Source organism: Notamacropus eugenii, chromosome X, assembly GCF_028372415.1.
Source record: "Notamacropus eugenii isolate mMacEug1 chromosome X, mMacEug1.pri_v2, whole genome shotgun sequence".
NCBI lineage: Eukaryota > Metazoa > Chordata > Mammalia > Diprotodontia > Macropodidae > Notamacropus > Notamacropus eugenii.
The window spans coordinates 30,811,206-30,834,514 of record NC_092879.1 but is presented as its reverse complement, the minus strand read 5'-3'; the positions used below and the strand labels follow the sequence as shown (position 1 = coordinate 30,834,514).

The window sequence follows — 23,309 nt, the reverse complement described above, 5'->3', positions numbered from 1 at the left end:
CTAAAGACTGGGGGCATCATCCAGGAGGCACCAGATGAGCTGAGCTCTGCAGGAAGCTCCTGATTCTAAAAGGGAGAGAGTTCTAAGCACAGAGGTATGAGATGGAATGCTGGACTGGAAGAGAGTGCATAAGGAAGGGGAAGAGAGTGAGTAAGGAAAGGGAGTGATCTGAAATAAACCTAGCAATGGAGACAAGAGTCAGGCTGTGGAAACCTGTAAGTGCCAGGCTGAGGAAGTGGTATGTTATTCTAGAACCCTATGGGGAGTTAGTGAAGACATCAGAGCAGAAGAGCCAACATAGCTGATTTTTAGGACTATCAATTTGGCGGCTGTGTGGACAGCAGATTAAAGGGGAAAGCTAAGAGACCAATTATGCTACTGCACTGGTGCAATTGAGAGGTGATTTAAAAAGGGCAGAGGTTATGTGAATGGAGAGAAGAGGTAGATGACAGAGAAGCTAAGGGTCTAAAAACAATGAGACTTAGTGACAGGTGGAGGAGAGAAAAGTGTAAAGGAAAGCTCTGAGTTTGTGAGCTAGAATCAACAAGAAGGATGGTGGTGCCCACAACAGCAATAGAGAAATTGACAGGAAGGGTAAGGAACATAGCAAGTTTCATTTTGGCTATATTGAGTGTGAGAGTCTCCATGAAGTATCCAGATAAAGATGGCCAATGGGCAGGTGGTGATAAGAGGACTGTGATGTGGGAGTCATCCCAAGGAGATGATGACTGAGCCATCATCAGGCTAGAGGCCCAGGGGAATGCCCATATTGAGTCATCAGGAGCAGGAGCAGGATCATGTCCTAGCAAAGAAGTCTGAGGAGAGACAGGGAGGAGAATGACAAGTGTCACAGGAACCGAGAAGACAGGGTGTGCAAGAGGAAGCTTGTCATAAGCAGCTGGAGAAGTCAAGTAGGAGGAGAATTGAAAAAAGACCAATACTTCAGGTTTAGATTAGAGTTGGAGATGGAGTTACAAGACCACTTTACATCATAAAAATAAGTCATCACACCTGGGAATTTAATGATTGAATTGAAAAAAGAAATACTAAATTCCTAAATTAAAATGTTAAAAGGCAAAACCAAATATTCAAATAGTATATTTTATATGCATAGAGAAGAACTGAAGCAAACGTAGGTCAAAAAGAGTGGAACAACTCTCTGAGAATAAGGTCCCTTCAGTCAGACCCATGTCTCAGGAAGATGCTTTGGGCAGCAGGTGGGAGGATGAACTTGAGAGCAGAGAGTGGAGGCAGGGAGACCAGTCAGGAGACCATTACAGTGGTCCAGTAATTTAGCCTAGAGTAGTTGCAATAGAAAAGAATGAGAAAATACAAGAGATAATTCCTAAGGAAGAAATGACAGGGCCTGGTACCAGGTTAGATGGGACATGGAGGACAATGGAGAGTGAGTACTCAAAGGGACTTTGAAGAGTTCGAGCCTGGGAAACTTGGAAGAATGGTAGTATCACCAACAGAGGAGAGAAATAGGGAAAGGAGGTGACTTTTTGCTAGTAGATCATAAACTTGGTTTTTGGTGTGTTGTTTATACTCATAGCAGTATAACCTGGGGGCAATGTGTTGCTGGCAGTTTGGGATATGAGACTAGGATGTGGGCCTCAGACTCAGGACAGCAGAAATTTAGAGCTCAAAGGGAACTTCTGTTCAACCTTCTCATTTTGCAGATAGAAAAATTAAGGCCCACTGCAATCAAATGTCCCACCCAGAATTACATATGTAGGAAGCAAAGCCTTCATTGTCTCTCACAGAACCTAGCTGGAAACATGAAGCCCTAATTCAGAGACTTTAAAATGGGTGAGAGGAGGGGGAATCTTCCATCTCTCTAGCTCAGGAGCTTTAAGATCTGATCCCTATCACGCAGGAGGTAACAATAAGTATGATATCCCCACTCCACCCAAGTTTTCCAAGTTTATATTCATGCTTATGTACCAGTGGAAATAACTGGAGGGGCAGAATACATACTTAGCATCATTAATCATACAAAAACAACACTGACCTTCAGTAACTGTTCCAGCCCCACAAGATTCTGTTAATCCATAACCCTGGCCAATGGGGCAGCAGAAACAGACGTTCATAAATCGGTGTGTCTGAGGCGAAAGTGGCGCTCCTCCAGAGAGCATCATCCGGACATTCCCACCTAATAGGGCTTTTACTTTCTTAAACAGTAGACTTGATGAAAGGGAAGGGTGGGGAAGGGAAGGAGAAATATTTGAACATTTTTGCTGACACAGAGTTATCTAAAGAGCAAATTAGCGAGAACTGCTTTAGTAAGGATTTCTCGGCTTTGCTTAAGCACCAAAACCTCAGTATTATGAAAGTTAAAAAACAATAACTGTCCAAAGACATTCTTCCTTTGAAAAAGAAGTGAGTTTAGATTTTATGCTCTTAGCTCAGAAGTCATATTAAAAGCTATGTCTAGAAAGGCAAATAAATACTGGACCACAGTCTGGACAAATGTATGTCTGAAAATGATGACCAAGATTAAAGTCATAATGACCACCAAGATTAAAGTCATTATCTCTGAGCATTTATCTCTTTCTGTGGCATGAAATTTCTGATAATGTCATTAAATTTACACACTTGTTTTTACAAATCAATCAGAAACTTCCATGAGGAATGAGTCTAAGACAAAAGTAATCTCTTAATTCAAGTCTAATATAGTGTTCCATGCACCAAGCCATTTTCTGATTGCCAATTCAAAGGTATTCACCTAATTATTAAAATAAAGCGTGCAAGAACTCTATTCTTAACTTCTATAGGCAAACAATGATATTTCTGAGAACCAAAGCACACTGAGTTGACTTGAAATTCACTGATTATTATACGAAAATTGCAAAATTTTGAGCCCAAACTGTTGGTAAAGTTCCTGTTCATTTTTGCCATGTTTATTATGTGACCCAAAGAATTCCAATAATTTTACAAGAAGAAGAAATGGCTAAAAGGGCCAGCATGATAGTAACCCTCAAATAAAGTCGGCTTGCTCCCTGCACCTGAATATTCTGGATCATAGGATGTAGTTCTAGAAGAAAACTTGGTGGTCACCAAGTGCGGCCCTCCCAATTTGTAGATGAAGAAAATAAAGTCCCCGAAAGAGATGTCAGTTGCCCGACACACACTCAAATCCAGGATTCTTTCCATTGCTCTACAATGACCTTTGGAAATAAAAGGTTTCAAGATAACATACAATAGTATTGGAACCAAGAAATGTACTTACAAATTGCACAGAGGGGCATCATATCCTTTTTTAATCTGTTCCAGCTTATAGTCATAGCCTATCTTGAACAGAGTTTTCTGAAAGTAGTTCATCTCTTGAACTTTACTCATGACATTTTTATAAATTCTGTCCATGATTTCCTAAAGGTGAAGAGAAGATTAAAATGACCTCTATGCAACACACATACAGACAGACAGACACACACACACACACACACATTTCACTGAAGACAGTTTTGTTGACAACATTTGGTGAAAATTTTTGGCATATCATACATACTTATTTTCTTTAATATGGAATTGATTTTACTGACTTTGTTCAATTACAGGTGAGAATTAACTGTTTAAAAATGACTAAAGTACGAGATGGGAATTGCTCCTCTTGCATACTTACGCTGAAATAAGAAATGTTATTAAATAAGTGTCAACAACTCATCCAGTTCTTACATAAAGAAATCTTTCATTTTCCTCATCTGAATTTAAATATATTCCCAGGCTAAACAGTTTTAAACATTCCTCAAGTTTCAAACCTTTATATTAATGGCAACATCAGTTACCCGTGTTTGCAAGGTTGGGCATATCTGAGACTGTTCTTTCTTCCTCGTTTTTCATATCCAATCAAGTTGCCAGGTCTAAAGGCCTTTTTTCATCTTTCCTCCTCCTTGACCTCTCCCTCTGCAGAATTTCAAACACTCTCCTTTCGGTTTTCGGGATTCAGCTCTCTCTTTACTCACCTCTCTGGCTGTTTATTCTCAGTCTTATGTGATAGTTCTTCATTTTTCTATGGCTCCCTCATCCTGGGCTGTCTACCAAGGCCCTGGGCCTGATCTCCTTTCCAACTACACTATCTCACTTAATATTATCAGCTTCCATGTTTCAATTATGCTATCAATACAGATGACTCCTGGATCTCTCTATCTGGACCGAGTATCTCTCCTGAGCTATGGTATTGTATCACCAAATGCCTTTTGCATGTCTTGAACTGATATTCCATATAAAAGCATCTCAAATTCAACATATTCAAAATCGAGTTCATTCTCCTTTTCCCCATACCCTCTTTTCTAAACTTCTGAAGTGCTGAGGGCACCACCATACTTTCCAATCACCCAGGCACGTCGGTGGCATCCTTGACTCCTTGCTCTCACCCACCCCACATATCTGTTGACCAATCTTGTCATTTCTGCCTTAGCAACACATCATCCACCTATGTCCCCTTTCTTTACACCATCTTAACTTAGGTCCTTGTTACCTCTACCCTGGATTACTGTGATAGCCTTCTAACTGGTCTCCCTACCTCAAGACTTTCCATCCTCCAATTGGTTGCCAAGGTGATATTCTAAAGTGCAACTCTGACCATCCACCAACCCTCCTTCTTGGAGTCAGAAGACTTGAGGCCATCCTCAATGCACCCCAGTGGCTGCCTATATTACGACCAGGATCAAAACAAAACTCTTCTATTTGACACTGAAAGCTCTCTATAACTTGGCCTCTTCCTACCTCTCCTACCTTCTTATATTCTTCTTCCCTCTACTCCCCACCCCCACAATTACTAGTACCTTCAGCTGACATTAACTCCCATCCATTTTATGTGCTGTCTCCTGTTAGAGAATGGGAGCTCCTTGCAGGCAGACTCCTTTTACCTTTATTTGTATCCTTGGTGCCTGGTCATATTGTAAGCCTTTAATAAATGCTTTTTGATCGATTGATTATCGTGTCCCCTAACTACCTCTCTCTACAGTAACTCTGCTCCTTCCACCACCCTCCTAGGATGGATTCCATCACTTCACACTCTTCCCCATTCATCTCTGATACTTCCACTATTTACTTTTTTTATGCACAGATCAGAAACCTTAATGCTTCCCTAATGCTGATACGCCCTAGTCAATCTCCATCTGGTCCCACCCCACTTTCCTAGCCACCTCACACTTATTAACCTCCATGTGTGTTATGCTCCAACTCAACGGTGTCATTCCTATGTCTGTTCCCCTTGGTCTCTACTCCAGGACCACCCAGAACCGAAAGTCACCTGCTTGAATCCTTTAAGGCCCATCTCAAAAACCAACTCTTCCACTGAATTAAAAAAAAGTGATCTCAAAAGACTGTTAACGTTTTTTTTTAATTGACCTGAACTGCTGATCTCTATAGATAGTCCTATAAATCCTATGTCCCAGAAGACTGAAGTAGTGTTACCTCAATTCAACAGAGGAAAAATGGAGGCCCAGATATGAGAACTTTTACATGCAGGGCCTTTTATATCATAAATGGCAGAATTCGGATTCAGATACTGAACAAAACTACAGACGGCCTCTATGGAGCCACACACGAGTCCAGAGATGAAGAGAGAACAAACCTTGTTGTGGGATGCCTTCTTGTCATCCAAACAGATACAAACCCTGCTATATTCCAGTAATTCAAAGGAATAACGATCACACTTGCAATGCCTTCACATAGGACTAAGACTTCTAAAATCAATATCCTCTGTCTAAGGCCTTGGGTTTGAACCTACCAGGCTTTGTCACTAGCTAGGTACCTGACCTTTAGCAAGTCACTTTCATTCCATACACTTGAGCTTCAGTTACTTCCTCTGCAAAATCAGGGGGAAAGGAAGGGGGGAGTAGACAAGATGACTGTTAAAGTCCCTTCCAGCTTTAGAGATGATGTAGTACTGGGCTACTACTAATGTGAGATATGGTTAATATTCACTGGCTTTAGTCTGAATCCTCATTTAGTGGGAATAAGATTGTATGTATTTTCTGCCCTAGGAGAGAAAAGAAGTTGAGAAAAGACAATTATATCTGATACAGATTGCAACTGTGATAACCATATTTATTTTTGCAGGCTGAAGACTTTCACACTTCAATTCCTTTGGCAAAGCACTTGAATTCTAAACACCTCTAAATAGGTCTTCTAAGACATTATATAAATGTAAGTTATTATCAGAGAAGTAAAAAAGGCACATAAGAAAGAACTCAGAACTTGGAGGTCAGAGGCTCAGAACCCTGGTACTCTGATGCTAATTATGAGTTGTGTCTCCTTTCCAAACCTCAGTTTTCCCAGCTGCAAAATGGGGAGAATTTGCACTACTTACTACACAACATTGTTGGGGAGAGAAATGCTTTGTAAAGCTTAGGAAGCTCTATAGAAATATGAATTTTTTATTGTTACACAGAAAGATTCTATCATGTGAAGTAATTTTATTATCTGCCTTACTGGAGTAATTTTGTGGTCTAAAATTGAGAAGACCACAAATCACAGATATCTTAGAATAGAAGATAAGGATTTTAATTTTCTTAGAGTTAGCATATGAAAAAACTAATATTGTAAGAGATACAGATAAAGATGAAGTTGGAGTCATAAGAATGATAGTTCATATATCTAAGAAACATGCAAATATAGGCAAAGCAGCCTTGATCCTATTTTAGTTTTAGAAAAGTCAAACTGGCAAAAAATCTCATTAACTAGTGGTTTCCGCTCTGTTCAAAATCACTTCCAAACTCTCATCTCAGAAAGGCTATAAAAGTCAACATCCCCCTGGTGAAGAACAGTAGCATGTAAAAGAATAATTCTGAAAACCCAGGCTGCTCAAACCAGATTCCCTCTTATTGGGGATCATTTTTACAAGAGACCTGGGCTCTAATTTTTTGCTGTGTGACCCTGGGAAAACCATTTCACTTCTGGGCCTCAATTTCCTCTTTTGTAAAAATGCAAGGTTACTCTAGATCATCACTTCTTAAACTGTGGGTTGTGACCCCATTTGGGGTCACAAAAAATTTGGCAACAGTAAAAGGTTCCTGAACATGCAACAAGCAAAAATTAATTAAAAATTAAAGGCATAATGGATCCAAGGTGTTTCCAGCAGCGATTGTCCATGTAGCACCACTGCAACCTCACTCTGGCCTTGGTTCTGAACATAAAGCATGAGCACTTTGCAATGTGCATGTTCTCAGGTCATGCAATGCCAATGAAAGCTGCCAAAATACATGGAATAAGTTTAAGAAGCCCTGGCTACATGATGCTTTCCCAGCTGGAGAATCACAGAAGGCTTGACCTGGGAGGGGCCTCCTGAGGTCCACTGTTGCCCAAAGCAGCCAATGCTTTCTGTCTTGTCCCCAAGAGGTGGCTATCCAGGGTCTGTCTGAATACCAGATATTACTATGGCAAAGTACCCTTGATGTGGATACAAACAGTGTCCTAAGAGTTAAAAATAATATTAAGGATTGACTTTGTGAAGTCCCTGGTTTATTTTCAAACCTGAAGGTGCCCTGATGTCTCCCCTTACCACAAAACTTCCCCTTATCCTGGACCATAAAATTCCTTGTTCCCCCTACCGCAATCCTGGGGAATGGGATTCCCTTGTCTCCCTTTTCTTGTGTCATTCATAGTCCTCATCTTGTGTCTTTCTAACCCCTATAAGTATTGTCCTCATCCTGTCTTTATCTTGAAAGACTTACCCTAGATCTCCAACCCCCATAAGGAAACCCTAAAATCATCCTCTATAAGTCTGGTCCTTTTCCTAGATCACTGCCTTTGTTTAGCTCCTTGCTAAATCTTAGGCCCATTGCTTTTGCGTCAATAAAGCTCCCTTTGGCTAAAGAGAAGGTCTAAGTGAATTCTTTCACATTTGAGCCAGCTTGGCCTTCTTTCCTCAATACCCTCACTGGGTTATTTGAAAAAAGTATTACCTTTTTTTTAATCTAGTTTTCAAGTACATATTTAGGAAGTTTTCATTTCTTTTTCTCAAATGTTTGAATGATTTTTGAGAAACTTACTTTTCTTAGGAACTGAATAAAAATCCAAGCTATGGAAATGGCTATCCATGAGTGTTATTAAAAAAAAAAGGCATGTGGCACCTACATTGCAAACCAATTCGTGATCAAAGCTGTTATGCATTGGAAATTGGATTTGGAGCCAGGAGGCCTGGGTTTAAGCCTAGTTTCTGACACCTGGACTTCCTGGATGGTCTCAGGGAAAATCCAATACCCCTTGGAATTCTAGTTTTCTGTCTGCAACATAGGGCCCTTGTGAGGAAAGTGCTCCAGAAATGTGAACCATTATTATTCACTGCTGATGTTTGCCTCTACTTACCGGTACAGCTGCCATAAGTGTAGGCTTCAGAACACTACAGTCACCTTTGCTTCCTTTTTTAATTTTGCTGGACTATAACAAAGAAAAAGTTCAACATGTTATGGAAACAAATCATAAAAAGGTTTAAAATAACTCAGATGCTTTCTTAGTGTAAAAAAGTGTTCAAGTGGCTTTCAAGTATTTCCTGAGCCTATCCAACAAGAGCTACCATACTAGTTCTGTGTTGATGGATCTGGGATTTCTCAACCCCTTCTTGTTGTAGTGGATTTTTCCATAAATTTTCCTCCCTAACCATGGATCGAATGTTCTCAAAGGTTCTGTCCCTGGTCTTCTTCTCTTTCTCTCTATGATCGAGTCAGCTCTCATGGGCTCAATCCTCCTCCTCTCTATACAGATCCATCCCACATCTCTACATTAGCCCCTGGCTCTCCTGAGCATCAGTCCCACATCACCAATCACCTGGTAGACATTTCAAACTGGATTTCAGGTAGGCACCTCAAACTCCATATGCCTCAAATGATCTCCTCCTCAAAACCCACAACTACTTCCTAAATTCCTTCTTTTTGTTGAGGGTACCACCATACTCCCAGTAACCTACGTCAATAACCTTGGAGTCATCCTCAACTCCTCCATCTCACTCACATCCAATCAGTTTCTTAAGACTTGTTGATTCTCCCTCCACATCATGTCTTGGATCTGGCTCCTTTGCTCCATTCATATAGCCACCACTCTAGTTCTGGCCTTGATTACCTCTTAAGTGGACTATCAGAATAGCTTCCAATTTGGTTTGCCTGCCTTAAGTCTCTCCTCTTTCCATGCATCTGTCAAAGCACAAATGTGACCATGTGACTCCCTTACTCAATAAACTTCAATGGCTCCCTTTCACCTCTAAAGATCAAATACAAACTTTTCTATTTGGCATTTAAAGTCCCTTTTGAACATAGTTCCAACCTACTTTTTTAAAAAAATATATTTAGTATCTTATTTTTCCCCAGTTACATGTAAAAATAATTTTTAATGTTTGTTTTTAAAACTTGTGAGTTCCAAATTCTCTCCTTTCCTCCCACCCCTCCTTCATTGAGAAGGCAAGGATTTCCATATAGGCTATAAATGTGCAGTCAAGCAAAACATTTCCATAATTATCATGTTGTGAAAGAAAACATAGATAAAAAAAACTTCAAGAAAAAGAAAGTTTAAAAAGTCTGCTTCAATCTGCCTTCAGCCACCATCTGGTCTTTGCCTGGGGATGGAGAGTATTTTTCATCCTAAGTCCTTCAGGGCTGTTTTGGATCCCAACCTACCTTTCTAAGTCTATACATTACTCCTCCCCTAACCCAACACACACCCTCAGTGGTCCAGTCAATCTAGCCTTCTTGCTCTTCCTCACACACAACATTCCATCTCCTGTCTCTATGTTTTTGTGTAAGCCTGAGGAATGTATTCCCTTCCATCTTCCTTGCCTCAGAATCCTTGGCTTCCTTTCAAATACAACTCATACGGCATCTCCATTCTCAACCTCCCAATACCTAGTGCTCTTTGTCCAATAAAATGTAAGTAAGCTCCTTGCAGTTAGGGAGCATTTTATTGTTGGTTTTCTATCCCTAGGGCACAATGCCTGACACATAAGTGCTAGTCTATTCTCTGAATATCTCACAAATGCTCAGACAACATAGGCTATCCATTGGTCCTTATATTACTGGCCCATCTCTGATTCTGGTTAGCTAAATGCCCAATAATGATGATGCCTTTTACTATCTTCTCAGGTATAAGTCATTACTGGTAATATATCTATCCACCATGCACCTTATCATTGTCCTTCACATTATTTGTAATTTATACTTTTCTGAGATCATAGCATTCCCTGATTTAATAAGGCCATCTAGCATCACTGGAAGCCCACTGATTTTAAAGTGTATCTGATTGTAGAAAATCATATACAAAAGCAAATCTATCCCTTCTAAAGTTTTCATGAAGAACACCTCTCAACCCATATACAGATTACATATACAGATACAACACACATTATAGCACCACCGGGGTGCTGAGCATATTTTATTAGGGTGAAAATGCTGGGAACTGTTTAAAAGGCAAATATTTAAAGCTCAATCATAAAGAATTACTTTTTACCCATCAAGCCTAAAAAGTAACTTTTTAAAATTAACAATTAAAATTTAGAAATATGAACTCAATTAAAAGTGAGATGCAAAACATCAAATTTTTTTGAGATATTACATACATGAGCATTTTGTATAATTTAGGGGAAAAAGGCCCATGGACCGGTAGTTGGGAACCTTTGTCTTTTTGGGTAGAACGCTCATCTATGATCTTTCTCTTCTGAGATCTCCCCTTTTTGAAATAGCCTAAAAACCTTTCCAAGTTTATCCTGCAGAAATTCTATTACTCTTTTCTGACTCCACCTTGAGCACCATTACCGTTACTACTTCATACAGTACACCAACTATCGTATGGTAGGAGCCAAGTCCTAATTTGGTGCTTCTACCACTGTTGCTTATAGAAACATGAGTAGATGTGTCTGTCACAAATATCTACAAATAATCTCAAGAAGGTCTGGCTTAGCTGGCTTTCAAGTCTGCCTGTCATAGAGAACCTTGTTATTCTGTAGATTTGGACATTGCCCAGCTTAAACCATATCTAATAAGAGAAACAGGAAATACGGTCAGGCTCCTTTCAAGGCCTGATATTTCTAGAAGCACTGTTCATGGAAGATATTGTGGCTCCTGGGCTACTCTGATTTTGTCTAGCTTCAAAAGGATGGTGAGATAAGTGGAAAAAAGGTCCACTGGAGGGGAAAAAAGAGATGAACATAACAGGAAAATATGAAGACTTGGGCTATGGGAGAGAAAAGGATGGTTCTTCACGTGCCACCCCCAAGGGCTTGGAGACTCCTGGGGATCAGCAGCTGCTGCAGACAGTGACCAGATTCTGTCAGGCACAGCCTCCCCCCCTTGTGGATTATCCCAAATATGATCACTAGTTTTTCATCGTATTCCCTTTTACAGTTGTTAAAGTACAGCAGAGCAGCACATATTGACCAAGAAAAAGGAAAGTCAGCAGCTCTACTAATTTACTTCTTAAGGGGGAAGGGAGGAGAATGGGAGGGAGATCTGCCTCCACCATTTCATTTCCTAGGGAGTTTTAGAACTTCGGCTTTCTAGAAGGATTAGGGATTCATTATAATACAGCTAACCAATAAGACAAGCATACGTCCCTTAAAGTCTCCTTTATAAAAGGCTTCCACTGTCATACTTAAATTACTGAATGGAAAAAGCCAGGCCATCAACAATTTCAAATTTCTTTGTGTTCCCCAGACTGGAACTATTGTTTCCAGGAAGGAACAGAAGAAATGGGCTACTTGTGGCTGGTTTCCAAACTTCCTATGAGGGAAAACCCTACAACAGTCTTAGACTACTGCAAGATTTTTTTCCTTTTCAGTAACCACAAAACATTATAGGCTTCTTCCCTTTACATGCAGTTATAAATTAAGATTAAAACTGGGAAGAATTTTAATAACTAAAACCCCAAAAGAAAACATGCAGTCATTAACAACTAGGCTCTCAGACTAATTCACCACTACTTTAGTTTCACCAGATGAAGTTTAAGTTTTGTTTCATCATTTACATAATGAAACTAATCTGTCTTGCTTTCCATTAATATTGGAACAGGCTTAAAATTTGATCTTTTAACTTAATAATGCATCTAACTATAACAATATGTGCCTGTGAGGTAGTCCCTAACACAGGTTATATTCCAAAAGTTCACTTGTAAGTATGTATATTGAAAGTCAGAAGACATTTCCACATAGAAACACCATTAGAAAGACAGGTTAGACACCTTGCCTAGTCCACCCCTCCAATTCTTCAAGGGCCTATATTTTTGTCAGTATGGGTACCTTCTTCCATATAACCACAGACTTTAACCCTTCCATAACCATTCTATAAGGGGGTGGTCATCAAGAGTTGTCGGTCTACAAATTTGTTACTTAGGACCAAATTGGTGATGATAGCTGTTCATCTGAAAAAGATCTGAGGCACTCAGTGAACTGTTAGTTCACCATGTCAGCAGTGTGCAATGGCAACCCAAAGGCCAATAAACTCTTAGGCTTCATTGTGCCATTAAGCATAATGGCTAACATGATGGAGCAGATAGGTTCACAGCACCCTGTCTTAGTCAGACCAAACTTGGGGCACTGTGTGCAGTTTGGGATGCCATATTGTAGAAAGGTCATAGATCAGCAGGAGAGAGTTCAGAGGAAGGCAATCAGTCTGGTGATGGGGCTGGAGATGTTTAGCATGGAGGAGAGAAGATAATGTAACAGCTGTCTTCAAGTATTTGAAGGACAGTCACATGGAACTAGCAAGTGGTTTGGCCCTAGAGGAAAGAGCTAAGGAATAACAGATCAAAGTTACAAAGTGGCAGACTTTGGCTCTACATTTTTGGAGAGCTTTGGGAAAGACTTTCTCAAGAGGTGATGGGTTTCCCCTGATTGGAAGTCTAGCAATGAGTGGCTACCTGTGTCAGATGATGCTGGAGCATGGGGGATTTGTGTTTGAAGACAGGTTTGGAGTGGCCGACCTCTGGGATCTGTTTTAACTCTAAGGTTCTATGATTAGCCTCTTTGAAAGTAGCTAGGCTCAGCCCTTGAGTAACAAACTGTTCTCCACTGGGTCCACATTCTACGTCTTTCTTATTTGGTAGAGCCAGGCAAAGACAGTATGTAAGGAATAGAACAGAATCACAGAAATAATGGTGACATCTAAAGGCCTCCTCCGTATGTTCAGTGGATTTCCTGGGGATCCACACATGAAGAAGAGTTATGGGAGATGAAATAGCATGCATGGGTTGCAATTAGCACCAGCAGAAAGAATAACCGCATTGATGAGATCATGGATCCATCAAAATACTCAAGTATAGAAGAGCTATAAAAGGTAGACAGGTTTGATTTCTGAGTTCCCACTCATAATGCTAGGAATTATCTTGTACCTATCGCAATGGGGTCATACCCTGCCCCCTGACTTGGTTTCAAAGGAGGAAGAGGAGAGAAGTTGTGGAAGATAGAGAAGGAGGATGTCATTCCCCTTGGGCAGTAGTACCACTTTTGGACCTAGAAGGCTGAAAAATGTGGTGGAAAGTGGGAGGAGCAGTGTGCTTTGTAAGCCAGAACTGTGTGTGATGAGTTTTCTAGTTGCAGGTTAAACATTCCCTGTCCCTTCAGCTCTTTCTGGATTTCTGATTAATGCTTTTCTACAGTAATATTTACTCTAGTGGGAAAAAAGAGAGAAAGATTAGATTAGATGTATAAGCAGCCACCAGGATAGCTATGTGGTGCAATGGATAGAGTGGTGGATCCGGAATCAGGAAGACTCATCATCTTCCTGAGTTCAAATCCAGCTTTAGACACTTACTAGTTATGCGACCATGGGCAAGCCATTTAAACGCTGTTTGCCTCAGTTTCCTCATCTGTCAAATGAGCTGGCGAAGGAAATGGTAAACCACTCTAGTATCTCTGCCAAGAAAACCCCAAATGGGGTCACAGCAAGTCAGGCATGACTGAAAAAACAACAAGCCACTAAAAGTGGTTTGAGATGTGCTCGAAACTGATGAATCAACTTCCCTCAGGTAGCTGAGGTCAACTGTCAGTTTGGGAACATTGCAAGTTCCCAATCACAATTGCAAGTTAGGAGCTGAGCTGTCCATGTGGGTACATGTTTTAATTCTAGTGCTAGCAGTAGCTTATGGAGGGCATAGATAGGGACGAACCACTCCATCTCTAAGCCATAAGTGAAAGTATCTTATAAGGTTCTTTAGATGTCTTGAATTGACACAAAGATGTATTCCCCCTAAAATGTGTCCACGGGACAAATATCTGAAAATGTCCAACTGCTCTTGTTTCTATAGTCTTGGTTGAAAAAGAAAATTCAAGTGAGTTTTGAAATAATTTAAACATTCATAGAAAAAATCATGCTTTCATAAGTCATCTGTCCATCATACCACAGACCACTAAAGTCATGAGAAGAGTCACAAGAGAAACTTGTTGTTGAACTAGAGTATCTCTTGCTCTCCAATAATGTGTTATTAGCAAAACAAACCAGCTCAAGATAATTGAGCCAAGGAACTGAAAGATTTGTTACCTGATCTGAGAGTGTAAGAGGAGAAGAGTATCCAATTCTGCAGCCATAGGTAAAGCATGATATTTCTGCTGTCAATTCTAACACATGAGCCAAAGGTAAGTAGCCAATGTAGGTGTCCTTTGGGCTGAAAGGGAAAGAAGACTAGTATTAAAATTCTGTCAAGGCATTTCAAATTGGGAAAAAATGAAAATAAGTGTCATTATAATATTGTAATAATATATTATTTATTAATAATATACAATATTTATAATATTATAATACCTTTTATTATAAATAAACTACAAAGTCCCAGGTCTAGTAAATGGCAAACATAATTGCAGGGCTCTTGGTCACACACAGATAGGGCTGAAGAATCCTTACCCGAGCCCAGGAATTCTCTCACACTGGCCCGTCATTCCAGCTATCAGATTGCTGTGATGCATCATCACTCCCTTAGGTCTGCCGGTGGAGCCGCTGGTATACATCACGATAGCCAGGTCAGAGGGAGATGGTCTATTTGGAAGAATGTTTGCTAGAAGACAGAAAAAGAGTCACACTTTCTTCAATTCAAACAGATTATCATGCTAATGGCAACAGGAGAACAAGTTCTAAACGGCACCCTGCAGACCAGATGCACTCCAACTGGCCCAGCCCAGGCCCCATATGACCACAAGATGCCCATTGTAAGGTACTCAAAGGTCAGATCCTCCCTTTAGAGAGGGCTGAGAAAGGGTTGGATATGTGAACCTTTGTTCTGGCTGGCCTTATAATCAGGGACAATTGGTTTCTTTCTTCCGTTCCCTGTTCCCCTCTTCCCTCAACAATCATTTTCAGCATCTGTTTTTCGATACTGCAAACAACAACAACCACAGAACCAGACCCCACAACTAACTGATGGCTCATGGGAGAACACAGGCCATTGGAGCTCATTCTCAGAGATGTGTCTGCCAAAAACTGCTACAAGGCAGGCCCCTGTGACTGCTCACTGAAATAGCTGAGGCCCAGCTCCCCATCTAGGTCTAATCATGAGCTCCAGGCACCAATTCCATTTATGTTCTACCTCAAAACAAAAAGATCCCTAAGTATGCAAGGCAAAATACTTCCTTGGGCCTCAACAAAATCAAATAAACACATCTACTTGGTTTTTCCTTTAAGAGGGGGCTCTTCATGCAGTGGTTGGAAAGAACTTTGAAAAGCTTAAAGGCTACAGCAAGATGCATTACCTGCATTACTTTTATCACACACACACACACACACACACACACACACACACACACACACACACACACACACACACACACACACACACACACACACACACACACACACACACACACCCTTCTCAATGGTGAGATAAATAGCTGGGGAAAGTTTATGGGATTTTTTTTGGTTTTACCCCCATGTACTCTGTAAAACCAAACTATTCCTCCCCTACATTTATATATTATATATGCTATATAATATTTTATATATTATAAATTATATATATTAGTTGATATTAGGACTTATTAGTTCAGTAGCACAAATTACAGAGGAGAGGGCATGGCACACAGCAGGCTCTTGAATGCTTGCTAGATTTAATGAATTGCAGCCAGGGAAGCCAAGGTAGATGAAATCTGTGGGAATAGAGAGGAGAGTGGGGCATCTCACCAGCTAATTAGAGAAAGCCTGGCTGCTAACTCTTTTCTGTTGGCTTGAGACTTTCTCAGGCAAGACAGCTGAGGGTAGCTTCTCTTTCTCATAGCAGGAACCTGTTAATCACCTATTCCAGTCAGTTGCTGCAGGGAAAACCCAATAAATGAGGCCTTGCTCAAGGAGGAGAAGCTGAGTGCTGAGGGTGGGCTGGAGCAAGGACAGAGGCCCTTGTTTCTACTATGTCTGGAAGGCAAGGGGAATCTGGCAGTCATCCTCATCAGAGAAGGACATAAGGCAATGCTGAGTGAATGGAGAGCTGGCCTTGGAACCAACAGGACCTGAGTTCAAGTCTCTCCTCTGATCCAGCCTGGCTGTGAAACCATAGGTCAAGCCCATCCCTTCTGGGTGCTCTCGATGGGTCCCCGAGGCTGTAGAGGCCAGAGAAAGTGCTGACCTGGATTGGGAGGAGATTCTTTTCCAGGAGTTCCCCATATCAATGAAATTACAGGTCCAGGCCCTCTCCCCAGCAGAGAATGTCCTGGGTTTATGTCTCTGCCAGTACTGAGTCATGGCTAGAGAGGTACCAAGTGAAGGATCATTTCCCTTCTAGAGAAGAAGGTGCAGGGCATTGAAAAACCTCCCTCTACCCCAGATTACTAATGAAGTATTCTTCTTCTGTAAAGGGAAGCTCTGACTTTTGTGGGTTGCTAAAGTAGCTTACAATGGGTATCTTGTGTGAGTGTTGGAACTGGTCAGGGCCAACTGAACTGCATCTCATCTGCAAGATGGACAGCTAGGTGGCTCAGTGGACAGAATGCCAGGCCTGGAGTCAGGAAGACTCATCTTTATGAGTTTCAATATGGCCTCAGACACTTCCTAGCTGCGTGACCCTGGGCAAGTTGCTTCACCCTGTTTGCCTCAGTTTCCTTATCTGTAAAATGAGCTGGAAGAAGGAAATGGCAAACCAGTCCAGTATCTCTGCCAAGAAAACCCCCAAAAGGGTCAGACACAACTGAACAAGTGGTCTTCCATTCTTTCAAAAGGGAAAGAAAAGGAATCTCAAGTAGCTGGAGACCCTTTTATCAAGTAGAAGTGGAAGGACACTGTAGCCCAGATGCAAAGGAGGCCCACTGAGCACTTGAAGGTAAGCATGCAGGTTCAAGGCTCTGGCTGTGGAGGGAGGAGCTTGGCCTCACTGGGAAAGAAGCCCTGGGGCCCAAGGATATGGCTTTACTAGGGTTCTCAGGCCAGAGGCCATTTAGTAAATCTGGGCCTCCCCAATAAGGACTTGAGGAAAGGTCTTTGTTGCCTGAGCTGTCTTCCCAGTCTAGATCTGGGGTGTGACTGAGCTGAGACGGCCATTTGAGGACCATGTCTGCTGGGGAACCAGAGAATGTGGGGCCATTTTATCACTGACACAAAACTAGAAAGTGTTGCCAAGCCACAGTTAGTGGCTTCAGAAGGTACAGGTAGGTTTGGGCATGGTAACAGATGACTGAGAATATGGTGGTTAATAGCCCTGGGGTGTCTTGGCATGAGGGAATTCTTGAGAGATAAATGTACAAGGCAACAGCGGATTGGAAATGAAGGTTAGAGAAAAAAATGATGTCCATAAAACATGATTAAAAAGACAAAGCCAGAATAAATAATTTTCTTTTTTTAAAAGGCATGGCTAGGGAAGAAGGGCTTCTTTGCTTCAGTTTTCTTTTAGATTGGAGCTATGATCCACTGTATAGGGAACTATTGGTGAGGAAATCCCACATGCAAATTCTAGGCCTAGAGCTAGGTGGCTAAACACTGAGCCTTTGGGCCACATCCAGCCCAGGACCTGCTTCTGTGCTGCTTGTATGCTTTTAAATGCTCACAGGCCATACAAAACCAGGTGCTCAGCTGCGTTGACCAAATGGACTGTCCTAGAGGGTTACCTAGAACCCTAAGAGGTTAAGCCCAGAGTCAGTACCTGAACCTAGCTTAGGCTGATGCTACAGAAGGATCCTTACCCACTCCATCCTGCTCACTCTCCTGTGAGGATATGGTTGTTTCAGTTATGTCTGAGTCTGTGACCCCATTTGGAATTTTCTTGGCAAAGATACTGGAGTCATTTGCCATTTCCTTCAGCTCATTTTGCAGATGAGGCAACTGAGGCAAACGGGGGATGTGACTTGCTCAGTCATACAGTTAGTAAATGTCTGAGGTTAAATTCCTATGAGGATATAATTTTATTCAAAAGGGACAGACTAGATAAAAGAGATGGTCGCAGATCCCTAAATATTAAAAAGATGTGGAGAAATCTAGGAAAACAACACAGCACATTGTATAACAGCAAGCAAAATGGGATTTGTTTGGAGTTGTTTTCCAGGCTCAGGCTGAATTGTGAGCACCTGAAGGTTCAGTCACCTTTGAACCCTGATAGTTCACAGCTGTGGTGAATATGAAGGATTCAGGCCTACTGACTGAGCCAATAGGTAGCTGAGTCTTTTTGTTATATATACTAAGAGGTTGGTATTTTACTTGGGGGGTTCGCTTATGAGAAGGAACTTGTGATTTCCTGGTGGAGACTCTGAGTAACCCCCCTCACCCCTGACTGCTCAGAAGTAAAGGCTCTCTCATCCAAGAATGCATGTAAAGTGTGTAGCAATGTTGCTCTGATTCAAGCAGTAGAGCCCTGTCTGTTGATAATTCCTCTGTATTTTCTCTGCTGAGTAGATAGGAGGCTTGGTAACTTTGGAAATGTAAAAGATAAAAAGATGTGTCTGAAAGCATTTGATTGAACTAATTAAAGTTGATTGTTGACCACTCAAAAGTGGCCTTTCATTTTATAAATGCAGATCTAAGAACCTGTGATAGCAGGTCCCCTTGGGTATGTTGGGGCACTTACTGATACACACATTCAGATGAGGCCCAACCAAGGGAGAAGCAGGTGACTTCATCATCATGGAGCTAATGCTCCAGGCCACTTAGGAGAGAAAATACAAAAGCAGAAGGATCCCAAGGCTGATGTGGAGCTGCACTATAGGCCTGAAAAGGAACTTCAACTGTCCAAACACCTCTGAGAGCTTTCTCTGCTTTGTCCAAAGTCACTCTGGCTTGCTCATAGACACCCCTGCAGAGGCGGGGGGGGGGGGGGGAGTTGGAGTGGAGTCCGGTACCCTAGATTTGTGGAAGGTTTATTTTAAAATGATTGGAGGAAAGGATTGGTACGATTCTGAGGGCAGAGAACCTCAGCCCAAGAGGTATGAGGGAGTCGTGAAATCCTGAAAACATCAGCAGAAACAACTCTGATTAGGAAAAGAAATGTGGTTACCCGGAGAATTTCAAAAGAGAGAGAGAGAGAGAAACAGAGACAGAGGCAGCTAAGTAGAGATGACTGCCAAAGGGTGGTATGGGGTCTGGTAAGAATAGCATTGGAACCTCTAAAGCATGGGAGCCAGAGCTGGTGACAAAAGTCAAGGGGCACAAAAAAGGCTGGTAAAAAGCTGGGGGAGGGTGAGAGTGAGCTCAAACAAGGAAGATGGGGTCAATGATAACAGACAAAAAATGCCTATTCAACTCAATTTTTCTTCTCTACCAGGGAGAAAGGTCTTTGGGTTAAAAAGGACAGAACAAAAATGGTCAACAGGGATTTAAAACCCTAGATGTAAGAAGATGAAAGAACCTAGCTGCCCTCAATGACTTCAAGTTACTAGGCCTAAGACAACCTACATCCTAGATACTGAAATGTGAGTGCTGAGGTATTTCTGGGAATTTTTTTTTGAAAGATCAAAGAGGCAATAGAGGTACCACAGAAATGAGGAAGATAAAATGCCCCAATTTCCTAAAAAAGGGAAGGATTTATCCTTCTGCACACTAGTGACCATTAAGCTCAGCTTCTATACTTGGCAAAATTCTAGAATAGATTCTAAAGAGATAACGACCACTTAGAAAAGGAAGCCAGCTAGATTATGCCAAACTAACAATTTCCTTTCTTTCTTTTTTGATCAGGACTATTTGACTTGTAGATCAAAGGAATGCTATGGACACAGTATATCTAGATTTCAACATGAAGATGAAGAGATATGTCCTATATGAGCACAGTTTTGTTTTGTTTTGTTTTTTTTTGGCTTTAGACCTGGCTGAATGATCAGCCCCAAAGTATAATTGTGATAATTGCCTTCAAGTATTGAAAGGACTCATGGTGGGGAGAGATAAGACTTGTCCTACTTGATCTCGGATGATTCAAGACCAATGAGTTGAAGTTACAGAAGGTTAGATTTCAGCTCAATGGAAGAAACCATTTTCTAACAACTGGAGCTGTCCAAAAGAAGAATGGGCAGCCTCAGGAGGTAGGGATAGCCCTTGGTGGACCCAGGCCTTCTTTGAGGTCTGTTCTGATATTGACTGGGCTAGGTGACTTCTGATCCAATTAATATTTCTGTGCTTCTTTGATTAGATCACCTGCTACTTGAATTTTCTGGTTAGTTTACTGGGGTCCCATTGAGATTGTGCTGGGTTTTTTTTCCCCTCGGCTGGGAGCATTACTTAAATTATTTGCTGCTCCAAGGAGCCCTGGCCCTTCAGCTTTTGCCTATGCAAATAATACATACATTATATTAACCAAACTTTTACTTTGAAATCTTGTGGTATTTTCTACCAAAGGGGAGAGAAAAAAAAACCCCAAACCCTCTAATTTTATAGTCAGAGATAAGAAGGCAAGAGTAGTTTAGTTCTGTGAACTTGTTTCAAATTAGAAGTAGAGCAAGTCCCAGAATGAAATCTGACGATTATTTTGAGGGCTTGGAAAACTCCCTCATTTCAAAGCACTTAGGGCCTCCAGTTTGGTGGGACTGTCTATTCTATTTTTTTCTTTGTAGAAGGAATGGTTCTCAGGGAGGGTAGGGAGAAGGATATACCAGGAAAGAGGTGACATAAAACCAAAAGATATCGAGTCAAAAAAAGAAAAATCAACATTGCTACTTGAGATTAGTTAATAAAAATCATTTAAAAAATATGTGACTTATCAAGCAGGGGTGAGGGTGGGCGTGGGCGTTAGGTGCTTAGGAAATTTGCCTGAGGAAGCAAAGGGTACCAGGGAAACAAAAACTCAATGAGCAAGAATTCCTAAGTCAGAACATGGTTTTGGTTTTTTTTTTCCTTCCTCCTTTAAGGAAAGGGCAGTTATCTTTCTGAAAGAAGAAAAACAATAATTCCCACGTAGTCTAATTTGTATTATACTAATTAATTTTAAAAGGGGAAGAACTGATCAATCCAATGATCTAAGACCATTCCGAAGGACTCATGTTGGAAAATGCTATCCACCTCCAGAGAGAGAACTGATGAACACTGAGTACAGACTGAAGTAGAATGCTTTTTTTTTTTTTTTTTTTGCAATATGGCTAATATGGAAATGTTTTACATGATTTCACATGTATGCATGTCTTCTTAGGGGCAGGGCAGGGCATGGGAGGGAGAGAATTTGGAACTCAAAATTTAAAAAATGTTTAATAACTAATAAAAGGGAGGGGAAAAAAATCTCATCCCCAGTTTAAAGTTAGACCTCTTTCTGTGTATTTTATACAAATCATAGGGTGTGAAAAGCCCCATTAACTAGATTTAAAAACTCTATTACTTACCATTTTCTGGCTTAGATCCCAACTCTTCCACGGAATGCATGCTATGAATCTCAAATCCTTTAGGGTATTCTGATTTATCAATAGTTTTATTACCCACATAGATGATATGTTGAACACAGTTGATGTCTACCAGCGCGGTCTATGAAATGGAAAGAAACCTTAGCAATTATTTTAAGTACAAGTCAAAATCCTGTCTCAGACATTTACTGGCTCTGTGACCCTAGGCAAGTCACTTACCCTCAATGAACCTCAGTTTCCCCTTCTGTAAAATGGGGATGATGATAATGAGAAAGTATGCAAAATGTTTTGCAAACATTAAAGTCTCTGTTAACTTAGTGTCTATGAGCCTCAGTTTCCCCATTTGAAAAATGGGGATAAAAAAGAAATAAGCTATATAAGACACTCTGCACATATGAAAGTCTATCACTCACTACTTTTGTGACCTCACACAAGTTATTTAACCTTTTGGCCTCCATTTTCTTGCCTGTCAAATGAAGGAATTGGACTAGATGGCCTCTGGAGGTCCTTCCTAGCACTAAATCAATATATGAGCCTATGAACTGTACGTTAAAAATCACTTGATATTATCATTGGATGATTCTTATACTGTAATTCTGATGAGGTAGCTCCTTTCCTTCAACACCACAAATCACAGCCTCTATGACTTACAATTAAGGATCTTCCAGAATTGCTGGGACCAACCACTTCAATGTGGCCACACGAGTCACTCTAGTCCTTCAGCACCAGCCAGAGTGGGGCCCAACCTAAAGCTTTTCATGTGGGTAGTGGGTGCTGCCAGATATGGGCTCATGGGTGCAGCCTTTGAGAAGACAGGATCACCTTTAGTTCAGGCTTCTGTGGAAGCAGATACAACCCAGAATACAAACTGGGAAAGAACATGTAGATTTCTCACTTACCTTAAGTTTGCTTTCTAGAAGTTCAACACTAGTAATCAGATAGGATGCTTCTGATTCGTTCAGCCCATGGATTACAGCGTCTTTGCCAAGAGTTGCATATAGAGTTACAACTGACAGATAAACATAGGGAAAAATAATCAACCAGCAGAACGTTGTAAACAAAGATCTTAATCAACAAACTTTTATAACATGCCAATCATGTGAAGGGAGATATTAAAGTCAGACAAGACTTCTCTATTCTGTGGCTTTGGTAATATTGTCTGATATAAACAAAAATGTTCTGTAACAGAGGAGAGGGAATCTTACTATTACATGGAATGGGAGATATGTCAAGTTTCTTGAAGAAGGTAGTCATGTATTGCACTTTAAAGAAAGAATAGGAATTCAACAGGTCAGAGAGCAAAAGAAGGCATGCCAAGTAAAGACTTGGAATAACATGAGAAAAGACGTGGAGGTGCAAAGACATAGGACACTATTGGATGGGTGTGTGAATCCACTTTATGTAAAGTATAGACATAAAAATAAAGCTTAAAAAGATAGGCTGAGGCCATATTATGGGGGGCCATGAATGATCAGACTGATGTGCATTCTAGCAGCAGTAGGAGAGACAAAATGGGGTTGGGGAGGGAAATAGAGATGGGAAGACATGGGAGGCTACTGTAATAGGTCAGTGAAGAGATGATGAGGACCTGTACTATGGTGGT

The 23,309-nt window shown here is 41.0% G+C and overlaps 1 protein-coding gene across 8 annotated transcripts in view; it reads right to left on the bottom strand.

Moving 5' to 3' along the window:
- Positions 1 to 23,309, bottom strand: part of ACSL4 (acyl-CoA synthetase long chain family member 4) — an 82,279-nt gene that overhangs the window by 10,324 nt on the left and 48,646 nt on the right. For all 8 annotated transcript variants that reach the window (XM_072626282.1, XM_072626276.1, XM_072626280.1 and 5 more), the window contains 7 exons: positions 22,606 to 22,715; positions 21,689 to 21,827; positions 14,826 to 14,976; positions 14,466 to 14,589; positions 8,317 to 8,388; positions 3,233 to 3,372; positions 2,015 to 2,187 (listed from right to left, as the gene is read on the bottom strand). In XM_072626282.1, coding sequence (XP_072482383.1) covers positions 2,015 to 2,187; positions 3,233 to 3,372; positions 8,317 to 8,388; positions 14,466 to 14,589; positions 14,826 to 14,976; positions 21,689 to 21,827; positions 22,606 to 22,715 — 909 coding nt within the window. The remainder of the gene's footprint in view (positions 1 to 2,014; positions 2,188 to 3,232; positions 3,373 to 8,316; positions 8,389 to 14,465; positions 14,590 to 14,825; positions 14,977 to 21,688; positions 21,828 to 22,605; positions 22,716 to 23,309) is intronic.